General features: G+C 38.1%; 1 protein-coding gene across 1 annotated transcript in view; it reads right to left on the minus strand.

Moving 5' to 3' along the window:
• Nucleotides 1-22,562, minus strand: part of LOC124555979 (inactive phospholipase C-like protein 1) — a 651,563-nt gene that overhangs the window by 63,461 nt on the left and 565,540 nt on the right. Inside the window, exons 13-14 of the mRNA XM_047130024.1 lie at nt 15,760-15,936; nt 11,320-11,417 (exon numbers count right to left, since the gene is read on the minus strand). Of these exons, the coding sequence (XP_046985980.1) occupies nt 11,320-11,417; nt 15,760-15,936 (275 nt within the window). The remainder of the gene's footprint in view (nt 1-11,319; nt 11,418-15,759; nt 15,937-22,562) is intronic.

Consider the following 22,562-nt stretch of genomic DNA (forward strand, 5'->3'; position numbering starts at 1 on the left):
AATAATTAATGATTGGATCTCTGCAGACAGATGATCACTGTGTTTACATAAAACACAATACAAGCAATCCAGTACAGCACAAGATCTGACAACTTCATTAGAAATAATGCAGGAATTTAAATAAATAAAACAAATAGAATATTCGAAGTTCTTAGGTGTTTATACTGACAAGAATCCAAACTAGAAGTCACATGTTATAGATCGCCTTAAAATATCTATACATGGATCAGGTATTGATGCCCTGTTACTTTTTCGTTACACATATCATTGTATTTTGGACATCAAAATATTGCAAATTTAACCTACCTTTTCTATTTTCATTCACTTACATCTTGAGCATCATCAGGGATACCCAGTCATCAACAAAAAAATGTGTGTTGTATAGAAGAATTTGTTGTGTGGAAGTGTGTAAGGTGTACATGGTGTCCACTCTAGAACTTCCTGAAAACTGCTCTTTAAACTTGAGGATACACTGATAACAGCCTTACGATACACTTACTTTCTTGGGCTGTTTGTTGTCAACAATCAGTCAGTCAAAATTTGAGAACAGTAGCAAATTTCATAAATATAATATTAGAAAGAGAAATGAATTACACTATCCGTCAATGAGCTTTAGTGTAGTACAGAATGAAATGAGCTATTCAGCTACAAAAATCTTTGACCAGCTATGAAATGTTGTAAAGAATTTAAAAGTGTTTTTAAATGTATTATTTTTAAATTTGTTTAAAATCATTTTGAAATATGAACTGAAAACATATCTCCTTGATAACTCCTTCTACTCCACAGAAGAGTTTCAGGATGTGCATAGTATGGTGTGTGTGTGCGTGTGTGTGTGTGTGTGTGTGTGTGTGTGTGTGTGTGTGTGTGTGTGTTTTAAGATATAAGCTGGTGCTTCAAGATATACACTGAGGTGACAGAAGTCGTGGGATATCTGCTAATATCATGTCGGACCTCCTTTTGCCTTGCATAGTACTGTAACTCAATGTGGCATACACTCAAAAAGTCACTGGAAGTCCCCTGCAGAAACATTGAGCCATGCTGTCTCTATAGTCTTCCATAATTGTGAAAATGTTGCTGGTGCAGGATGTTGTGCACAAACTGACATTTCAAGTATGTCCCATAAATATTTTCTGGGATTCATGTCAGGCAACCTGGGTGGCCAAATCATTTGCTTGAATAGTCCAAGCTGTTCTTCAAACCAGTCGTGAACAACTGTGGCCCGGTGACATGACGCAGCATCATGGCAACATGAAGTCTATGAAGCCTGAAAATTGTCTCCAGGTAGCTGAAAATAACCATTTCCAGTCAATGATTGGTTCAGTTGAAACAGAGGACACAATCCATTCTGTGCAAATACAGCCCACGCCATTATGGAGCCATCATCAGCTTGCACAGTTTCTCCTTGACAAAATGGGTCCACGGCTTCATGGGGACTGTGCCATATTTGGACACTAACATCAGCTCTTAACAACTGAAATCAGCACTCATTTGACCAGTCCATGGTTTTCCAGTCGTCTTGGGCCCTACTGATATTGTCATGAGCCCAGGAGAGGTGCTATGGGCAACATCGTGCTGTTAGGAAAGGCTTTCACATCAGTCGTCTGCTGCGTAGTCTATTAACGCCAAATTCTGCCACACAGTCCTAACCGATACATTTGCTGTACTTCCCACAATTATTTTGGGGGCTATTTCACACAGTGTTGCTTGTCTGTTAACACTGACAACTCTACACAAATGACACCGCTCTTAGTCATCGACTGAAGGCCGTCGAACACTGCATTGTCTACGGTGAGAGGTAAAGCCTGAAATTTGGTATTCTCAGCACATTCTTGAGCTGTGGATCTCAGAATACTGAATTCCCCGAAGATTTCCAAAATGGAACGTCCCATGCATCTAGTTACAATTACCATTCTACATTCAAAGTCTGTTGATTCTCGACATGGGCCGTAATTACATCAGAAACCTTTTGACATGAATCACCTGAGTACAAATGACAGCTCTGCCAATGCATAGCCATTTTATACGTTGTGTATATGACACTACCGGCTATATCCACACTGTAGTGAGAAATCACAATTTTGATCCACAGAACATGCAAATAACTAATAATTAATTACATTTTCTGATAGGTACTGTGAGCCACAATAAACGGTCAAGAATGCCCATTTTTGGGCCTTTCTGGAGTATACATTTTCCCGATCATATGTACTTACATGTGATATTTACAGAGAATGACAATAAAAACTGTCTCATTACCCTTACAGAAGGTACACTCAACAATGGGTGTGTTTCTAGTTCTATGTTATTCCAAAGAAGGAGAGAAGGAAGATTAGGGTTTAATGCCCCATTTACATCTAGGTTGTTAGTGGCAGGTAATCTATAGAAACAGGTTGTGGGTATATTAGCTTAATGGAATGTCTTAAGATGAACAATGAAAGCTAGGAAAATGCCATACCAGATTGTTCTGTGATATTCACTGGGTAATGTTTGACCATCAAATTATATAGGTTAGGAATGTTATGTCATTAATTAGTCAAGCTGCACTACAGATATATCATTGCAATGCAAATGTACAATGTTGTTAATAATGAAATCTTACAACAATGTGTTCCAAGTTTTTGCTAATATATGAATAAAAAAATAAAATTTAATAAATACATAAATAATTCTAAACTAAGACATAACTGAAAAATTTAACAGGTTCTAAATATCATTTGCTTTCTCAGGTGACAGAAGACTTGGAAGGCCACTCTATGATGTAATGCACCTAATTCGCCTAAACTCAGGCATTTTTGTAAGATGTCACCTGACTGCCTGAGGGCAACATGGTAGGTCAATACGCTGTTGAAACAACACTGTTTTGCATTGAATGTGGAGAAGAACACTCTACAGTGGTATGGGAAATTCCACTTGCAAATATTGTAAATAATGCTTTCCATTTAACCAGGGATGTGGTGCAGAATGTTCAGTCAGTTTTGCACCAATGATTCCTATCCAGACATTTACAACAAATCTTTCCTGGTGACCACACACTTATGATATGGAAAGTAATCTAGCATGGTTAGCACTTCTAAAATGATGACAGATTTTTGAAAGTACCTTATAAACCAATGATTAGGAACTGGAAAACTTCACATATTGCAATAAATGCAAAAAGGATGGGAATTATGCCTCAAAATGTTAAATTATTTGATAGATACTATTTAATAGTGAACTGTATCCAGATGAAATATTTTATTAGAGACAATATGAAATAGCTTTATTTTCTGGCTACAAATACAAAACATTTTACCAGTTTTCAGTTACTGGTATTGCACATCATCTGGTGAAGCCCAGTTTGGTAGATAATGTCTCTAAGAGTACAACCACAATGATGTGTCAATGTGCTCAATGATATGGAGCCACGCCAACTGTGGGAAGTTGAATAGTCTGCTTAATGCTAACACTTTTAATGTGGTAAATTAGGTGGCAGATGTTTTAAACTGTAGTTGCACCTTATAATGCCAGAGGTCAGGCCTGAACTACATTGTCAACAATACTCTGTGAGCTTCAACAAGCACTTGCATGGTAGCCATCCCCAGATGCTTTGTGTTGTGCATTGCTCATTGTCTTCTTTTCTTATTTTGAAACAAACAAAGTGACTAATCCTGGTCCATCACGAATTTTGATTATGACCACTGCAACACCAGAAGAGAGTCGTGATCCCTGAGACAATGCATAATTTCTGCTGTAAGCTGCTGTGCTGCAAAAGGGACAGGGGGTTTGTTTCCCAGCACCGCTTCTCTCTCCTCTGGCGCTCAAAATTGTAGTTTCTTTACGCTTGCAGCCATATACCACTATATCCTACAGTGCCCACATTCTGTGCTATAGTGATTGGAAAACAAAATCTATAACATTTCTTGACTGCACCAAAATTTTTCTCCAAAAGTCCAAAGAGAGTTACTATACATTCAGTTCTACTTCTACGCTAAGTGCCTTGTCAGTTCTGTCTGTAGCCATTGGCAAGCATGAGTTGCACAGCTATGAATGCCTTTGAAAGGTCAAAATTAAAAGTCTGCAGATTTTGTATTTATAGAAAAGGCAGCAAGACACAATGTCCAGAAACACCTTAAACTGGAGATGCATTCAGTTCACCAGTGGGAAAATGCTGCTGCTTTTCAACAGAACAATCATTTTGGAAGTTTAAATACAGCCAAACAAAGAAAATAAATGTCATTTTGGTGGAAAATGGTGTTGAAGTTTTTGTGAAAGTGAACATTCCAGTTAAAAAGTTCCCAATCAGAACTTTTCTTTAATAGTCAGTTTCAAAGAACTAAGATTTTGTTCGTCTTCACTCATGTAGTGCTATGATCTTTTAAATTTGTGTGTCTAATCACTCAAACAAATCACAAATTTCAATGGAAATAGATGCAAACTTTGAAAAAAATAAATGCAAATTTTGCTAAAAATAGATGCTACAGTTTCTGGTCCCCGCTCATAAAATATGATCATATGTATTCTAGAAAGCTCTGCTTGCAAGACTCTATTTGCAATTCTTTTTAGAAAGTGTTTGATTTACCCAGTCGTCCACATATCTTGGATGATTCAGAGCAGCAGTAACATGTGAGAAATAGCAAGCAGGAAGCATGCTGATTCTGTTGAATGTTTGTTGTAATTCATAAGAGGAAAGCCCCCATGTTCAGGAAACTAGTGGTCATAACTTACTTTCTGACAGTTTTAATGCCTATTTTTATATGTTCCAGCTTTTATCATCCAGTTACCTAATATTGAGGCTCCATAACTTTAAACTACTGCAGTAACTGTTGTCCGAGAGCTTTAATGAATTCTTAAAAAACTAATCAATCTGATGGAGGGATAGGAGGTAGTTGAAGTGAATGAGAATTATTCTGTGAAAAATGACATACTTGTGCATTCTGAATATGATAACAGATATTGTGGTTAGTTTACTTTAAAATTCATCATGTAACCATACAACTTACCAATTGAAGATCTCTAACAACATTAATACAACTAGTAATGATGCAGTGTATCTGTGCAGTCATTTTTCTATTGCACTATTTGCAAGTGTAACAGGAAAGGAAATGACTATTTGTGATACAGGTTACCCTCCGCCATGCACTGTACAGTGGCTTGCAGAGTACGTACGCAGATGTAAATGTAGATATAGATCTACTAATAATTGTGTCACCACTGGTTGTCATTATGCAACTAGCTAGCATTCATGTTTGTATATTTCAATGAGCCATCCTTTCTATGACTGCAAACACATTGTCTAAGCAATTAATTTTGAATATCCTACCAAGTCTGCCTGAAAATTTTTTCCCAGGGATGGTAAATGTAAGACATATACATATCCACCATGGCTGGATATAAATTTGTGTTTATGGTAGAAGCATTGACTTTCACACACACACAAAACCATGCACAGATACATTGTATCAGCTAATTACATAGTACCAACAGTGCATCTCATCTCTGGAGTGGGGTTGTGTTGGCTGGAATTGGTGAGTTGAGATAGGAGGCAGGGAGGGGGAGGGCGAGTTGGAGGGAATGGTAGCTGACAGCTGGGAGAAAGAGACAGGACAGGGGCAGGCTAGCAATGTGGTACCCATGAGCTTACTCTGGCACTGTTAGGGGGAGTTGTGTGTGGCACACAGTGAAGTGGAGGAGTGAGTTGGGAGAGTAGGGATAGAACAGAGGAAGAGGGAGGGGGAGAGTGTGACTAGAATGAGGGAGGTGGAGCCACAGGGGTAGTAATGAGATGCGAGTGTGACAGGAGCTGGTGGAGATAGAGACCAGGAGGATTGCAGGGTCAAAGCATGGGTTGGAAGGACATTTCCCATCTACATAATTCAGAGAAGCTAGTGTTAAGAGTGAGAAACTTGAAAGAATAGGCGATGAAGCAGCCTTTGAAGTTGAGTATCTTGTGCTCAGCAGCATGTTCTGTCATTGGGCATTCAGCTTCATCTTGGTCACAGTTCGGCAATGGTCATTTAGGTGGACGGCAATTGGTACTGCACACGAATATGTGCCATATAGCAAGGGGTTGCGAGTAGGTGCAGCAGATATGCCCTGTCTGTTCCCCAATACCTGTGCCTATGGCAGCACGTTCCAGGTTCTAGCTTTCAGGTCTCTCAAGTGTGGTAACCATAATAATTTGGAGTCCGAAATGATGCCCAGAAACCTCACAGAGTTTTTAAAATGTAGAACGGTGCCCCTAATATGCAAGGCAGGTAAATCAAAAATATGATAAGAATGATTAAAATGATCTGCAGAAAACTGAAAACCCATGACTGGAAAGGCTGTGATGTTATCTGCAGTTGGGAGGCATTTAAATAATTGAAGAGCTGCACACCTGTCCCAGATTGCTGAACAGCACTGATCAGGACACCAAGGTATGGGTCACCTCCTAAGATGACCTGAAGACTTTGGGATGGATAAGTCAGCAGTATGATGGATTACTCATTTGATGTGGTGCACCCATTCTTGGATGTTGGTGTGGTGTTTGAACACAGCCAGCTGGCTGAACAATGTCCAGTTAGCCCTGCTGACCATCTATTTGAGTGGCTTCTGTTCAAGCAATCCCCCAATCAGTATGTGAATGTGGAGTGGGGAGTGGTCACTGGAATGAAGGTTGTCAATAACTTCCCACTGAACAGAGTATGCAAGGGCTGGAGAGCAGAGAAACAGGTCGATGACTGAGAATGACCCATTAGCAGCACAGAAATGAGTGGGAGTACAAGCTTTTAGGCTGCACAGTTACTGAGGTGTCATGAGGCTCCCCTAAAACCTGACACCAAGGGCTAGTGGAAGTCAAGCCCCACAAGACATGATAAGCACTGAAGTGTCCCAGTCAGAGAAATAGGCGAGAGAGTTGTTCCGTAAGGTCTACGAGAGCCCCAGAGTCTACTCCATGAGACAGAGATAAATACAGTGAGCTAACTGTGAAACACAGCAACCCCTCCCTTGGCCCTTTCCCCAGTCGAATCCTTATTGTGACAGAGTATAGCCCCATAGGATAGAGGCATCAGGTGTTTTAAAATGTGTTTCCTGCAAACACATGTACACTGGGTGCTCCTGTGTTAGGTGCTTCAGGTCCTCCACATGTGTTGTGACTCCAATAATATTCCACTGGAGGATGGGAGCCATTTATCACAGAGGTTTCACTTTCACCCTATCTTTCCACCTGAGCGGGGGAACCTACCATATGTGGAGGCTCAACTTTGGTGTGAGTGATTGCCCCAGTCCGACATCAAGGTCCATTAGCTCAGAAGAAGAATCAAGAGATATGTCAGACAGGATGAGTTTGACATTGTTGGACAGTTGACTTCCCAGCTCTGTCAGTGGTTGATGCTTTGTCTTGGATTTTTTGCCCTGAGTGGGCTTAGGAACCACAACCAGGGCTATGGTAGTAGCAGCACTGGATAGTGGACCAGGTTGATCCTTTCAAGGGGCAGGGAGCTCCGCAACAGCAAGAACCATAGCCTTGTCCATTGTTCTGGGTGGAGGTATGGGCTTCAAAATAACTGCAGCAGAACAAGTGCACTGGCAGATGCAGGTACTAGTGTTGACACTAGCAACCTCAATTTGAGTAGCAGCATTGGGTTTATGGACTGGCTATTTAAGAACAGACGCAAAGGAGGTAGTGAATGTCAAGGGCTGCGTGGCCTTATAGATCTTTTTGGTCTCTGCATATGAGGTATTTTTAGTGGGTTTGATCTCCCGTACCTCCCTTTCATCAAGAAAGACACTGCAGTTCCTACTCCAGACGAGGTGAGGCCCAGAGCAGTTTATACACTTCACAGGAGATGAACAACCAACTCTTTCATGGGCAACCTTCCTATATATGCCACAAGTGGCTTTCCCTTACATTTGACAGTAGTGTGCCCAGAGTGCTGGCACTTAAAACAGCACATTTGGTTTGGAAAATAAGGCCACATGCTGAGGCAAAGGAAATCTGCTTTGACATGCTCTAGAAGTTATGTGCTGCTGGAACTAAGTATAAAGAGTCTGATTTCACTAGATTGTCATCCATCCTTTTCATTATGTTTTCTAAGTCTACAATGCCTTTTTGGGTCCACTCATTTTCCAGTTCTTCTCTGGAAATGTCAATGAGATCCCTTTAAGTCACAACACCGTTTCTGTAGTTCTGCAGTTCTGTCTCTATTGCATACTCCCCAAGACATCTAGCTGTTTGGAGGTTAGCTGCTTGTGGAGAATTAGAAGTTTCCACTAACAATGTTCCATTTTGCAAATGTTTGACTAACTTTACAGAGCCACAGATTCCCTCTAAGCTAGTTTTGATATAGAAGGGTGAAACCCTCTCAAAAGTTTCTTTTTCTCTTTACTATGAGAAACACATTCTGGCCAGTGGCATGTGTTCTGTTACTGTAAATACCACCACTCTAAATAAGCCCAGAATCAGGTGGACTTGGTACGCAAGCCCTATTGTTTGATTGGATGTTGGTACCTACCAGCAGTCTCTACTGGGAGGAGGAAAAGAAAATTTCAAAGGAACCATCTCAATGTGGGAAGCTGGGGAATTAGAAGTACATCTAGATAAGAGCCCCATGTGCCTAAGTAAACCTTATACAACTGAGGTGCAGCAGGTTCCCCAGAGGTTGCTCACTAATGACTATTCCTCCTAAACAGCCATGCATCTCATTGGTGCACAGGACACCTTAAGACTGAGGGTTTTTTTTATAGAGCCTTTTACCATCTTCACGATCCAGGTGGTCAAACCAAGATCCCCATGGCACATGGGGCTCTTATCTAGATGTACTTCTAATTCCCCAGCTTCCCATATTGAGATGGTTCCTTTGAAATTTTCTCTTCCTCCTCCCAGCAGGGACTGCTGGTAGATACCAACATCCAATCAAACAATAGGACTTGTGTAGCAAGTCCACCTGATTCTGGGCTTATTTAGAGTGGTGGTATTTACAGTAACAGAATACATGCCACTGGCCAGAATGTGTTTCTCATAGTCAAACAGAAAAAGAAAGTTGAGAGGGTTTCACCCTTCTATATCAAAACTAGCTTGGAAGGAATCTATGGCTCTGTAAAGTTAGTCAAACATTTGCATAATGGAACATTGTTAGTGGAAACTTCTAATTCCCCACAAGCAGTTAACCTCCAAACAGCTAGATGTCTTGGGGAGTATGCAATAGAGACAGAACTACAGAAACGGTGTTGTGACTTAAAGGGATCTCATTGACATTCCCAGAGAAGAACTGGAAAATGAGTGGACCCAAAAAGGCATTGTAGACTTACAAAACAAAATGTACTTATATATGAATGTTTAATGTGAATGTAAAATGACTCATGCCACATAATTATCATTAATTGTACATGTTATCCATGAAACATGAAACAAGCTAACTAATTAACTGTCTCACATGAGAGCGTAGGATCTCCGTGTCCTACATAGTGATCATTCAAATAGACGATGCTGTTAGTGCACCTTATATATGATACCAGGCCTGGTCACGATGCTAAACATAACCAACACTAATGCACTCTAGTGACTGTTCTGTCACAAGAATTGCAACTGTTAATCATTTACATACCCACCCATGGTATATGTTTATACGAAGTTACATTGACATCTGGCAGTTCATTATGGGTGCTTAACTTTTTTGTCAGGCAGTGAATTTATACGATATTTTTTTGTATCTCTGAAGAATATTTGTGAATATTTTTGAGTGTATGGGATTCTATTTCTTTTGTTTTCTTTTCATGTTAGCAGTCTCATTTTCATTCAGCTACACATAAAAAAAGGTTTCCATTTCCAGGGACATTCAAGATAGATGTGCTGCTCAGGTATTCCAGTTTTATGTCTGTTTATAGAATGATGTACCTGTGAGTGCAGTTTTCCTAAATTATGAATTATTGGATGTGAGAGAGCATCACTCTGTTTTTGGACTAAAAACTGGGCCTGCTTTGGCATGCACCAGCATGCAATGAGTGTCATGCATTAGTATGTGTGAGAGTTGAGTCAGTGCATGGATGCCTATTTAGCAAGCAACACAAGTCTGGAGCATTTTTTTTTTTTGAGTAGTACGATTTATGTTACGTGTAATACAGTCTGTATGATAGTGGTGCATGGTCATTAAGAAAATTAATAACTGTTATGATGGATGTCCTGGGGAACTGATAAAATAAATGTTGTCTTTGTTCAGAGTTTGTTAATGTATGTATTAACCTGCAACCATCAAGATCTTTCCTGAATCTGGCAGTACAGGATCCTATCAATTACATTTCTGAGCTCACTCACTACTCAGCCTGCTTGTCAGGAAGAAGATCAAGTGAGAGAACAATAAGTGAGTAGCTTACAGAATGTCTACTGTGCTAGTGTCAACGTTTTCATTCTGGGACTCAGTTGTGGAGGAAGCTGGGGAAATTGGATGCCAAAGGAATCAATTAATGGAGGTAGAAGTTTCAGCCTGGAGAAAGCCTGGAATATGGCACATTATTTGATCACCTCGCAAAAAAGTTGCTACAGTGCAGCTCATACTGATACATAGATAACTCAGCATCAATTAAGCATCTAACCACAGATTCAGTTCACACAAAACTCTTTGTCGCTAAACATCTCTGGCCCTTGTGTATTCTGTGGCTGGTGTAGTTTTGTGGATCTCATGTTTATAATGACAAATGTGAATGCCCTAGCTTCAGTGTGTCAGCTCACTCAGATGATGGCCAAATTGTATGTAACTGAAACATCATTTAAAGAAATGGATTTTCCACAGCTGGATGCTTGAAATCTAATGTATCAGTCAATTATTGGGCTGACTAGAGATGTGCACTTGAGATCATTATTTAAATAATTGTGTGGTGGCAACATCGATGGCAGAAATCTTGGTAGATGTTATTCAAGCATGTTTTGTTGTACTGAACACAACTAAAAAATAATTTTTCTTTGTTATTCAAACTACAGTATCATCTCAGACATCAAATTAAGCCATGGCCCTATAACTCTGGAAACAATGAATTCAACAAATATAAGCCTATCTTCAGCAGTTGTGGACTTGCGTATCTACTAATGGGGGTTGAATAAATGTCAGAAAATACATATAAGTAGGTCTCCAAGTCATATACTGGCTAAAGTGGGAACAACTAGATATGATCAAGTTTTATGTTCACACTTCTTCACTGAAGTTACTTGAACATTAAATATTCCATCATTGAGTACTACACAAATATCTTCTTACTTTAATGAAGTTAACAAGTCTGAAGAAACCAGAGAACAATAAACAAACATGTTCTATGGGAAGACTGAAATTCACTCATTGTAGTTAAAAGATGTAACACTGTACTTACCCTAAAACATCTTTTATAAGTCACTGAGATGTGGACAAACAGGAGTGCATTTGGTATCAGTTCCCCATTTGAGGCCATCAAACGAATATGACGATACCCTGTTGAAAGACCATTATAGATTGACTTTACACGATGATGATGCTACATGACATGCTGTAGGAAACATAATGGCTGCAGATTATGTAATACTACCTCGATACAAAAGTAATTAATTTATTCACACTGCTATGAACTATTTGTTGTGGCATACTAGTTCATGGTTCTTCTTCAGCCTGGATCTTTGTACTTACATTCTGAAGAATTTCATTAAAACTGAGCCAGTCTTGGTCAGTTGGTGATAAGTTTGCTACAGGTGTCTTTTTGTGCTCCTCCAGAAGTAAAAAACTGCAGAGCCCTTGAATAGCCTTACAGAAACTGATATGCAAACGTGTTTTGGCAGTAGGGGGAGTCACTGTGAATGTATGCAGAACTTAGATGGATCCTGATTTGAAAGCAACCACCAGTAACTCAGCATATTTGTTAAGTGCACAAATTTTCAGCATTAATTTAATTTCTTTTCTCACAGTAGTGAAAAAGGTAGCCGTGTTCATTCCATGAAAAATGCTGATTTCACTTCTCTCTAGGTGCTGTCTCACCCAAATAGTAACTACTTGTACTAGAAAATATAGTAGACATGGTTCTGGCATAATGATTCATAGTGATGCTGCCACAGCTGTTAAGGTTGGCATTTTGAAAGATAAGAATGATGAACAGAGTACATCTAGAATCCATGGCGACTCTCATGTAAATAATGCTGAATTGAAAATGCACAAGTTAAAATGTGGTGTAATTTAGGTAAAAGATGTTTTCTCAGTAATTTGATTGTCAGTACAGGGGTTAAACCTCAGGATGGAACAAAGTGTGAAATAGTTAATACCAATATTGGAACTCTTCCAAGGTATGGACAGTAAAATGTTCTTTGGGAGATTACTCGTCCATCTTCATATGCAAAGAGATATGTCATCAGTGATTTTCCCTTGAGTGCTTGTCATCTGTTTATGGACAAACCTCTTCTCACATTCTAAAATGCATTGGAACGAGGCATGTAGAGTGTGGGAAGCTGAAGAGTAATCATTATTGTTAGAAGAGCTAGATGCATATTATGCTATTTTGTATGTCACGAATGCCATTGAATCCAAAGGAAGAAGTGGACTTTCTTTGATCAGATAAATGTGGAATACAGTTTTATAAGTCTGTGATGTGGTGTAATTACTTCAGGAAGATCATGACACTCCTCAGATTTCATTTGAAGTCAACACAGCTGGAGGAACTAAAAAAAAAGTGACACATTTTCTCTCATGTATGACATGAGTGCAAGATTCATAGCTAATTGTCAGAGCTTGTGTATTCCTGGCCCATATATTTGTGTTGATGTGCTCTTATTCCTATCCAAGTGTATATGTTGGTTCATTCAGTTCATGGTTTCAAAACCTGAATACTATAGGCAGAAATATTGTTAATAAGGGTTGCAAATATATGCTAAATGCTTTCCCATATCATGGTAAAGATGAGTTTCATCTTGGTGGTGAATCACAGTGACTTTGTAGTGAAGAAGCTTATAGGTTCATACTTGAATAAAGGAAAGAATGTTACAGATGACAACTTCTTCACACTGCCTTCACAATCATAGCATCTGGAACAACCAAACTGAACAAGCTGACTTTGTACAACATGCAAAATTAGAAGGGAGTGCCTGAGTGCATTAAGAAAGCTTGTAAGGGCCTATACAAGACTTTAGTTTTTGAAAATGATGATGTGATCCTTACAGTGTGTCAATGAACGCCAGAATAGATAGAGGTTGTTAGCATGATGGTCTATAGGTGCTCAGTGAAAGCTGGTGAAAGAATGTGGTCTGTTGATACTTTTTTGTAATTTTCTGGATTCAGAAGGTGTCAGTAATTTGGTAACCTACAGAGAAGCAACAAACATCTAAATAACAAGATGAATTTTCTTCTATAGATCAAAGAGGAACTTGCCAAAGATTACGCAGAAGCCAGAGTCACAGCTCTAGATATTCATATTGAATCATTAGATGTAGGTGGAAGCTACCACCTCTGCCAGGTGCAAAAAATTTGCAAATTAGGGAAGAGTTCATACAAATGTGTAACAAATCAGTTTGCAAGAAATGTGTTGCTAAAATTTCTTGTGGTTCTGCAGATGCAAAGCTTGGTCTACAGACAACAATGATCTTTAGATATCTAAACAGAACACACTTACTTACACAGACTGTAAAGTTTACCTTTGGAGAATGTGTGTTAAAGTGAAGACCTATATTAGACTATGGCAACATACTGAATGTATATTATCTGTTCTTACTTACAGAAAACATCATATTGCACACAAAGCTTTTTGATTTTGCTATATTTCTATAAAAAGACAAGATTCTGTCATGACATTATGAGTAATTTTCAAGTATTTGCATATTTAAATTGATGTAGACAAAAACTGTGAAAATATTCTGTTTCCATTCTGATATTTGAATACAGTTTAAAATAAATTGTTAATATCTACCATGAATGTTCTTAATATTTGAACTAAAACAACATAACAGATCATTAGAGTTACTATTTGTTACAGGAAAACACATCCCCTAAAATAAGAACAAGTTTTAAATGCATCAAGTCAACATGGAACAGTAGTGTACCCATAATTATACTTTGGTTATTTAGGTTTATTTATTTTCATTCTGTGGGGCATTATAGCTGGAGAACATCAGTACGAGAATATTGTTAAAATAATATGTTACGTATATGTGCGTGAGGTTGACATACTACACACGCATATTACTTACTATTACTTAAGAACATTTTATAGGACTTAGTATCAATTTTAGAGTTATAATTTGCGAAACTGCTGCTGGTGTAAAATCCACTTTACCAGTTACAATGCCTTATCTGATAAAAGAAAATGTTATGTAATAATTGAAGGAATAAGACTGGTAGCCTGAAAACAAAAAGTGAAAGGAGAGTGTTCCTTTCCCATGTGAGTCTATGAACAACTCAAAACCATTGACACATTGAAAAACATACGAAAACTCTGGCTAAATTAATAGAAAATTCAGGATGGAGTAGAATTATTTGTAAGTGATAACTTACTACTTACAAAATAGAAATCGTGAGATGGAAACCTCAGCAAATCGACCTCATACTTTAAAGATACAAGCACGCTTGGAAGATATCAGCCACAGCAACGGATCCCGTGCGAAAATTTGGGCCAAACTTGTAACAGTACGCACTTATGACCAAAACGTGCAATTTTAAACTTCGCGCGCACCGGATGTTTATCGCTTGCTTCGCCCCACTGCAGCCGCCTAATGGCCGAGCGCGAAGTACCGTACAGCGGAATGAAGATCATAGCCCTCCTATTCGCAGGATGTTCATGGCGAAGGAAGAGGAGGGGAGAGGTCGATACTTCTCCGGAACGTGTTCGAAAACTTGTTGGAGAACTGTCATATTATTTTACGCGTAAAATAGTAAGTAATATGCGTGTGTAATGTGTCAACCTCACGCACATACACGTAACGTATTATTTTAACAATATTCTCGTACTGATGTTCTACAGCTATATATACGCCCCAGAATCAAAATAAATAAACCTAAATAACCAATGTATAATTATGGAATCAAGTTAATGATTTTCGATTAACAATTTAATCGTACCAATCACGCTGAAGAATAGTGCATTTCTTGCAAAGGTACTTCACTTTAATAGTGCCAGCTTTAAAGTCCGAAGAACTTAACGCACAGTAGCGATGCCAATAAGTAAATAGCGCTATGCTACTTATTTAATGACACTACAATTCATTTCGTTCATTTACACGATATTTGTGAATCGCAACATCAAAATATTCAACACAAAGAGACCTCTGGCACCTGCTAGAAACCGCACACTATGACACAATGAAGAAAACATGTTACCAATATGAAAACAGTATTTCATAAACCCCATTCTCACTTCGCGCTCGGACATTTGGAGCTTGCAGTGGGGCGGTGCGAGTGTCAAATAAACGGTGCGCGCGAAAGTTTAAAAGCTGTAACCTACTATCAAAAGGTCATAAATGCATACTATCAGAATAGTGGCCCAAATTTTCGTTTTTCACACGGGATCGATTGCTGAGGCTAGTATCTTGCAACTGTGGTTTTTTTCTCGTTAAAATATGGGGACGAGTAGGCGATGTTTCCTTGTGAATGGCAGACAGGCACACAGGAAAGGATCCTACAAATTTAGTCAGTAGATAGAGACTGGAGGTGTGTGTGTGTGTGTGTGTGTGTGTGTGTGTGTGTGTGTGTGTGTGTGTGTGTGTGTGTGTGTGTGTCATATATTGAACAATCTAGTTAACTATCAATGTTCAGTAAATACTGTTAAAACATTTACTTTAAGGCATTATTGATTAGTCCTCACCTGGTTGTAAACATGTAAAAGGAACTGTATATTGTCCAATAAAATCATCACCAATGAACTCATCATCAAGAACTATAAATCTCACTAGTGCTGCTTCTGGCAGAGCCAAGTAAAAAGTAAAACTTTCTTCAAATACTGGAGATTCACCTTCATTTGTAAGAGTTTTAGTCCTCTTTACTGCAAAGCAAATCATAAATAATATTTGTTATTTATTTCACAATATAAAAATAAAATGTTAAAATCCAAATGAGCAGTTGATGTTGAAATTAATAATAATTAGTTTTCTACAAGGAACATTTTGAGAATAGAAATTAATAATAATTAGTTTTCTACAAGGAACATTTTGAGAATAGCTTAAGTGTTTTCAGAGTGATAAAAAGATGTTAAGAAAGATCCAGGGGAAAAAAAACAGTCCAATGTCAAAAATGAGTACCTTAGTGGAGAATGATCACCTTAAAGTAATTGTTACACATGAATGAATTTTTATGCTAATAATATTACAGCTGTACAGTGCATTGTCCTGGACAACAATTTTTGTTTCTCTTATAGCCTCCTTCGGCAACAAGCAATCCTGCAGTCACACACAATGTCAACCATATAGGTTTCAGATGTCCTCCTGGAAAATAGTGATCCCCACCTCTTTTATCTGGTCAAGGAATGGTAATGCATATGACTTTAGACACAGTCCCATAATATCACAGGCTCAATACTCAAGTGTTCTGGTGATTTTGCTGACCTTGGGAGCTGATTACTAAACTCAGATGGCATATTAAGTAATGTGAGAGGGGTGTGCATGTGCTCTGCTGTGCTGAAAGAGCACATCTCCATGATATTTTATGAAATGGCAACAAAGCATATATGATATACTGGATATTTCTAGCACTGTTCAGAATTACTACAACAAATTCTGGAGTAGTACAGTCATTGTAGACAGTGGTTGCACCTACTGTGAAATTTTAAACTGTAATCTTTCTGCCTTCTAGCACCCGCTGTGACACTGCAACTGATTCTTATTGACACTACCTGATACACTCCAGTAGTTTCCACTCAAATAGTTGACAGTGGACTCAGATATTAGTCATTTGTTGCTTCCATCAAATGTCTCCCAGTGTGCAACATTAGTATGAATTTGTAATTTGTGTTGTGATTACAGAAATGTAGGGCTCAAAGTTAATCTATATGTTGCTGCCTTTTAGAAAATGAATAATAAACATGTGCATCCTCTTTACACCACCAATAACAACACTGATAGATAAATTGCAGCCCACATTCAATAACTTGGGCAATTCTTCAGAACAATAATCCAGCCTCCTATGTCCTCATAATATGCTCATAGTAAAATTCAGTTAATAGCATAAATTGAACTCACTGACATTGCCTTGACATGTAACTCAGTTCAAAACAGGAGAGCACATTTGCACCAAGTCAAGTGCTTAGCACTTTAATACTTTGAGTGTGGTTTCTACTCGACTCACAGCTTAGAAATGTAAATTTTTGCCTTTACCACCAGGTACTAGTGCCCCATGCAAGTATGAAATAACTACACCAGTCCTACAAATGTTACTTTTCCACTAGTGTATTTACTTAAAGATACAGAATAAGAACAGATCTGCATTCATGGGAACCTACACGATAGATGAGGGCCTTTTCGACATTGATACAAAGACTTACTGTTGACTTGCAATTACTATTATACTTCGGTGATCCCTTGTACATGTATGAAAGTCTTACGCTCATTATACGAGAAGTGGCTGTTACTGTGTGGCTTTAACTTGGAGGCCAGTGGAGTGAATTTATACTGTTTGTAAAAAGCAAGTGAGTGTAAGAAATGCAGTATTTCTCATCCATGAGGATGCAGAGGACAAATATATCATATATGAACTTGTGAAAAATTAAGGAATTGACCAATAATTTATGTTGTACCTAACATGGCACACAAGTGACATCTGCTGTCTCTGGGAGGTAAACACAGTGTTGTGAACACAACTTCAGCAGTGTCTGCACAATACACTTGATGTGATTATGATGAGATACTTCATATCACATGGTATATTTCAAAGTATTATTTTCCAACTTTACATCTACACTTAATGGTTATGAAACTGTACTATATTACAGGAGATAATAATGGTCAAAACTGAAAAGTCATAAAACATCAGTCCAAAAATAAAAAAGAACACTTATTGAGCTGTGAGAAATTTTACTCGCAGTGAGAACACTGAGAAATTTTACTAGTAGTGAGAACAGTCAGTTCTGAGTGGTGTACAACGTCTTCTTGCTGATGTGCATTGTCTATTTGTTATAGATTTTGTTATTCTCTATGCTTAGCCATCTGAACATGACACTGTTATCAGACAAGGCACTTACAACAGTCTCCTCTATAATTCATTGTATACGTACCATGTGGATGTTGTGTAGGTACCACAACTAGATGAATGCCTCTGACTCAATGTATTATGAACAACATTAATAGTGAAATGAACTATTATTCCATGTGAGAAATGGCAGATATGGTGTTATGTTCTGGTTTAGCTAACAGTGTTGACCCACATTAATGTGTAATGTTTGTTATGATATTTAGTCCAAAGACTGGTTTGATGCAGCTCTCCACACTATTCTACCCTGCATAAGCCACTTCATCTCTGCATAACTACTTCAACCTACACCCATTTCAATGTATTAATGGTAGTCAACCTTTAGTCACCCTCTACAATTTTTATCGCATACCCTTCCATTCATTACCAAATTACTATTTATTGATGCCTTATGATGTCTGTTATCAACTGAACCCATCTTTTAGTCAAGCTGCACCATAAAATTCTCTTATCCCCTGTTCAGTTCAATACCTATTCATGAATTATCCATTCTTCCCATCTACTTTTCGACACTCTTCTGTAGCACTGCGTTCCAAAATTTGATATTGTCTTTCTTTTCTAAGCTGTTTATTGACAATATTTCACTTTCATACAAGGTTCAATATTTTCAGAAAAGATTTCCTAACACTTAAATTTATATTAAATGTTAATAAATTCATCTTTGTCTGAAATGCTTTCCTTGTTATCGGAGTCTTCAATGTATATACTCGCTACTTCAGCCATCATTTTTTTTTTATGACAACATACTAAAACTCACTCTTAGTGTCCCATTTCCTTATTTAATTCACTCGGCAATGCCTGATTTGATTCAACTATGTTCCATTACTCTTTTTTTACCTTTGTTGACGTGCACCTTACAACTTCTTTTCAAGACGCCATCCATTCAGTTCAGCTGCTCTTCCAGATCCTTGGCAATCTCCAACAGAATTACAATATCTTCAGCAAACTTCAGAATTTTTATTTATCCTGCCAGAAATGTAATTCCTTGCATAAACATCTCCCCAGTGTCCCTTACTGCTTGGCCAATGCATAGATTAAACAACACTGAGGAGAGGTTGCAAACCTGTCTCATTCCCTTCTCAACTACTGCTTCCTTTGCATGCCCTTCAACACTTACAACTACAGTCTACTTCCATACAAATTGAAGATAATCATTTGCTCCCTGTATTTTATCTCTGCTATCTTCTGAATTTCAAGGAGTATGTTCTAGCCTACATCGTAAACAGCTTACTCTAACCCTGCAAAGGCTGTAAGTTTAGACTTGCCTTTCTTCACTTACATATAACACAAACTAATCTTCCCTGAGGTAGGTTTCTGCAAGTTTTTCTATTCTCCTGAAATAACCCATGTCATTATCCTGCAACTGGAAATTACTAAACTGATGGCTCTGTGGCATTCATACTTCCTGGCATTTGCGTTCTTTGGAACCGGAATTAAACACCATTCTTGAAGTATGGGGTTTTTTCATCTGTTTCATATACTTGCATACTGGATAGGTCACTGATGTCCTCTCTGTTTGGCACCCTAAAACATTAATCATCAGTGACGTCATCATTGTTGTTATCATCGTCAGTAGTTTTGTCATGGGTAGCATTTCCAAAGTTATCAATAATCTTGATGGAATCTCGTCCACTCCAGGTGCACTGTTTTGAATTTTGACTTAGGTGCCTCAGTGCTCTGTCAAATTTTTCTTGCAGCATCACATCTCCCAACTCATCATCTTCTTCCTCATCCCTAGTTTCAATTTTGGTTCCCTCGTGTAGCCCTTTTATATATTCCTTGCACATTCCTGCTTTCCCTTCTTTGTTTAGATTGGCTTACCATCTGAACTCTTAATAGGCCCTATTCATGTAGGTGCTTCTCTTTTCTTCAAAGGTATCATTAATTTTCCTGTATGTGGCATGTATCTTTCCCATTGTTATGCATGCTTCTACAGCTAACAATTCCTGTTTTGGTATTTTACACTTCCAGTCAATCGTATTTTTCAATGTCTGTATCCTGTTTTCCCTGTTTCATTAGCTGCATTTTATATTACCTTCTTTCATAAATTAAATTCACTATCTCCTGTGTTATTTTAGGATTTCTACTGGACATGCCCTTTTTCCTCTTTGACCATCTGCTGCCTTCAGATTTCATCTCTCGAAGCTACTCATTACAACCAGGTTTTTTTTTTTTTTTTTTTTTTTTTTTTTTTTTTTTTTTTTTTTTTTTTTTTCAACTAATTACCTACTTTACTGTATAATGCTATCTTTGCAGGAAGTCATTTGGTGTGGTACCACCCAGTTTCTGTGCCTCACACAGCTGCACCTAACGCAAATGTGTAAAGTGCAATAGATTGGTTGATGAGGTCCAATAGCATAGCTTCTCCAATCACCTGATCGTAATACTCTTTGTTTCTGGCTGTAGACACACTGAAAAGGCATTGGTGCAGGTCACACCATCAGCAGTGTGTACATGTTAGGGAAGCATGGGTCTTGCACATGTGATGAAATCTGTGGAAAGTCAGGTGTGTTTGCACAAGTTCATAATTCTTTCAGAATGAGAGCTTCAGGGTGTGTAAGAATGTACAGTAGCCACATTGCACATGGCCATCATAAAGATACATAGGAGGTTGTAGTTTACTCCCAGACTCCTCATCTAATACTGTTTCTTAACATTTTGTAAGTGGCTTTTGATAGGATTGTTTGTCTATATCTTAAAGGGTCTGCCAGTTCAGGTTTTTAAGCATCTACGTGACATTCTCCTGTGGTTCAGTTAAACCTGTGACAATCTATGCTCCCCTTCTTTTTATACATTCAATAGCCCATGTTAGTCCTGTTTTATATCGCTTACACCCACTTGAGAAATATTCTGTGATGGGATGGGTTGTGTAAGTGTTCTGTAGCAGTATCCTTTATAGGCTGCTGCACCTATGACAAGGCCTATGTGACATTTATACTTTATGTTCCCGTACGTTGTGACACCCACTTATTCATAAAAGCCGACTAATTCCAGTCATGACTCGCTGATATTGTAATCGTAGAATACTATCATTTTTGCATTTTGAGGACAGAGTTTAACATTTTTGAACATTTAGAGCAATTTGTTGACCTTTGCATCACTTTAAAACCTCATGCCATGTGAGAAAAGCATGAGGTAGGTTACACAGGCAGATTTTGGAATCCATGCTGGTTAGCATGGAGACGTCATTCTGTTTTGGGTCCCTCATTATGTTTGAGCTAAGAATATGTTTTAAGGTTCTACAGTACAACAGATGGATGTCAGTAACAATGGGCAGTAGTTTTGTGGATCACATCTCCTACCCTTATTGTACATGGGTGTGACTAGTGCATTCTCTGGATAAAGAGCAGAATGGAATGGAAATAGCAAATTGAGTACACTATATGCAATTTAAACCTTAGACAGATAGTAAGAGGAGTATGGCATAAAAGGAAACAACAAGAAATAGATGAGAAGGTGAGACTCTGGGAAAAGAAGAAATAAGTTAGAACAGAAACAAAAGACTGGTGAAGATGGAAAAGGAAGTAGTAGAGCAAAGTGTGAAATTTGTGAGAGATACTGGTACTAAAGCAGTAAGGACACAAAATGCAAAGAGAAGAGCAAAAGGATAAACCATGAAAAACTTTGTAGAATACTAAACACAACAGTAGTAGAAATCAAAAATAGGAAGGGACTGAGACAATGGAATAAGAAAGTAGTGGGGATAATAAAGGAAAAATATTGGGAAGGATGAAGCTAAACACCAAGTCCTGTTGTAGTAATAAGAGGGAAGGAGGATATATTTCACAACCAGTACAACCGGTGTTCATTTGCATATAAATATATTTGCAGTTTCCATTCAACTTTCTCTTCTGAGAGTAAAAATGAGTGGTCATACACAGAAACTGTATACCAATAACATACGATACCATATGTAGAGCAGACCTAGCAGTAATGTATCAGGAAGCTGGACGATTGTTCCATCAGGTAATATGCTTATGAGATCACATGAAGCTTACACTTATTGGTCTATAACATTAACATAATCTTTGGGACCAACTCCAGTGCAAAATGTACCACTAGCAAAACACTGTCTAAAGTTTAACTGGATAAAAGATGATACACAGAAATGGTGTGTAAGGAATGAGATATCTATTATTTGAAACTAATTTCACCTGTATGTTAACAACTCTGTAAGTGGTGTCCACATTGGCATATGATTGGCATGAATATTAATTATTTGGTACTGTTAGTTTACAGCTTGGCTAATTGCCCATCGTATCACCAATCCATTAACTTCTAAGACGGAATGTGTGTACCCCAATTGTCTGGTCATGGTGTTATTTATGTGAAAGTGAGCAAGAGTTTTCTAAATGTTTGCAAACCTTGTAGCTGAGGTGTAACTTGGGTATCAGCCCAGTATTCACTGAATGGGATGTGAAAAATGAT

The sequence above is a fragment of the Schistocerca americana genome, chromosome X (genome assembly GCF_021461395.2).
Source record: "Schistocerca americana isolate TAMUIC-IGC-003095 chromosome X, iqSchAmer2.1, whole genome shotgun sequence".
Lineage (NCBI taxonomy): Eukaryota > Metazoa > Arthropoda > Insecta > Orthoptera > Acrididae > Schistocerca > Schistocerca americana.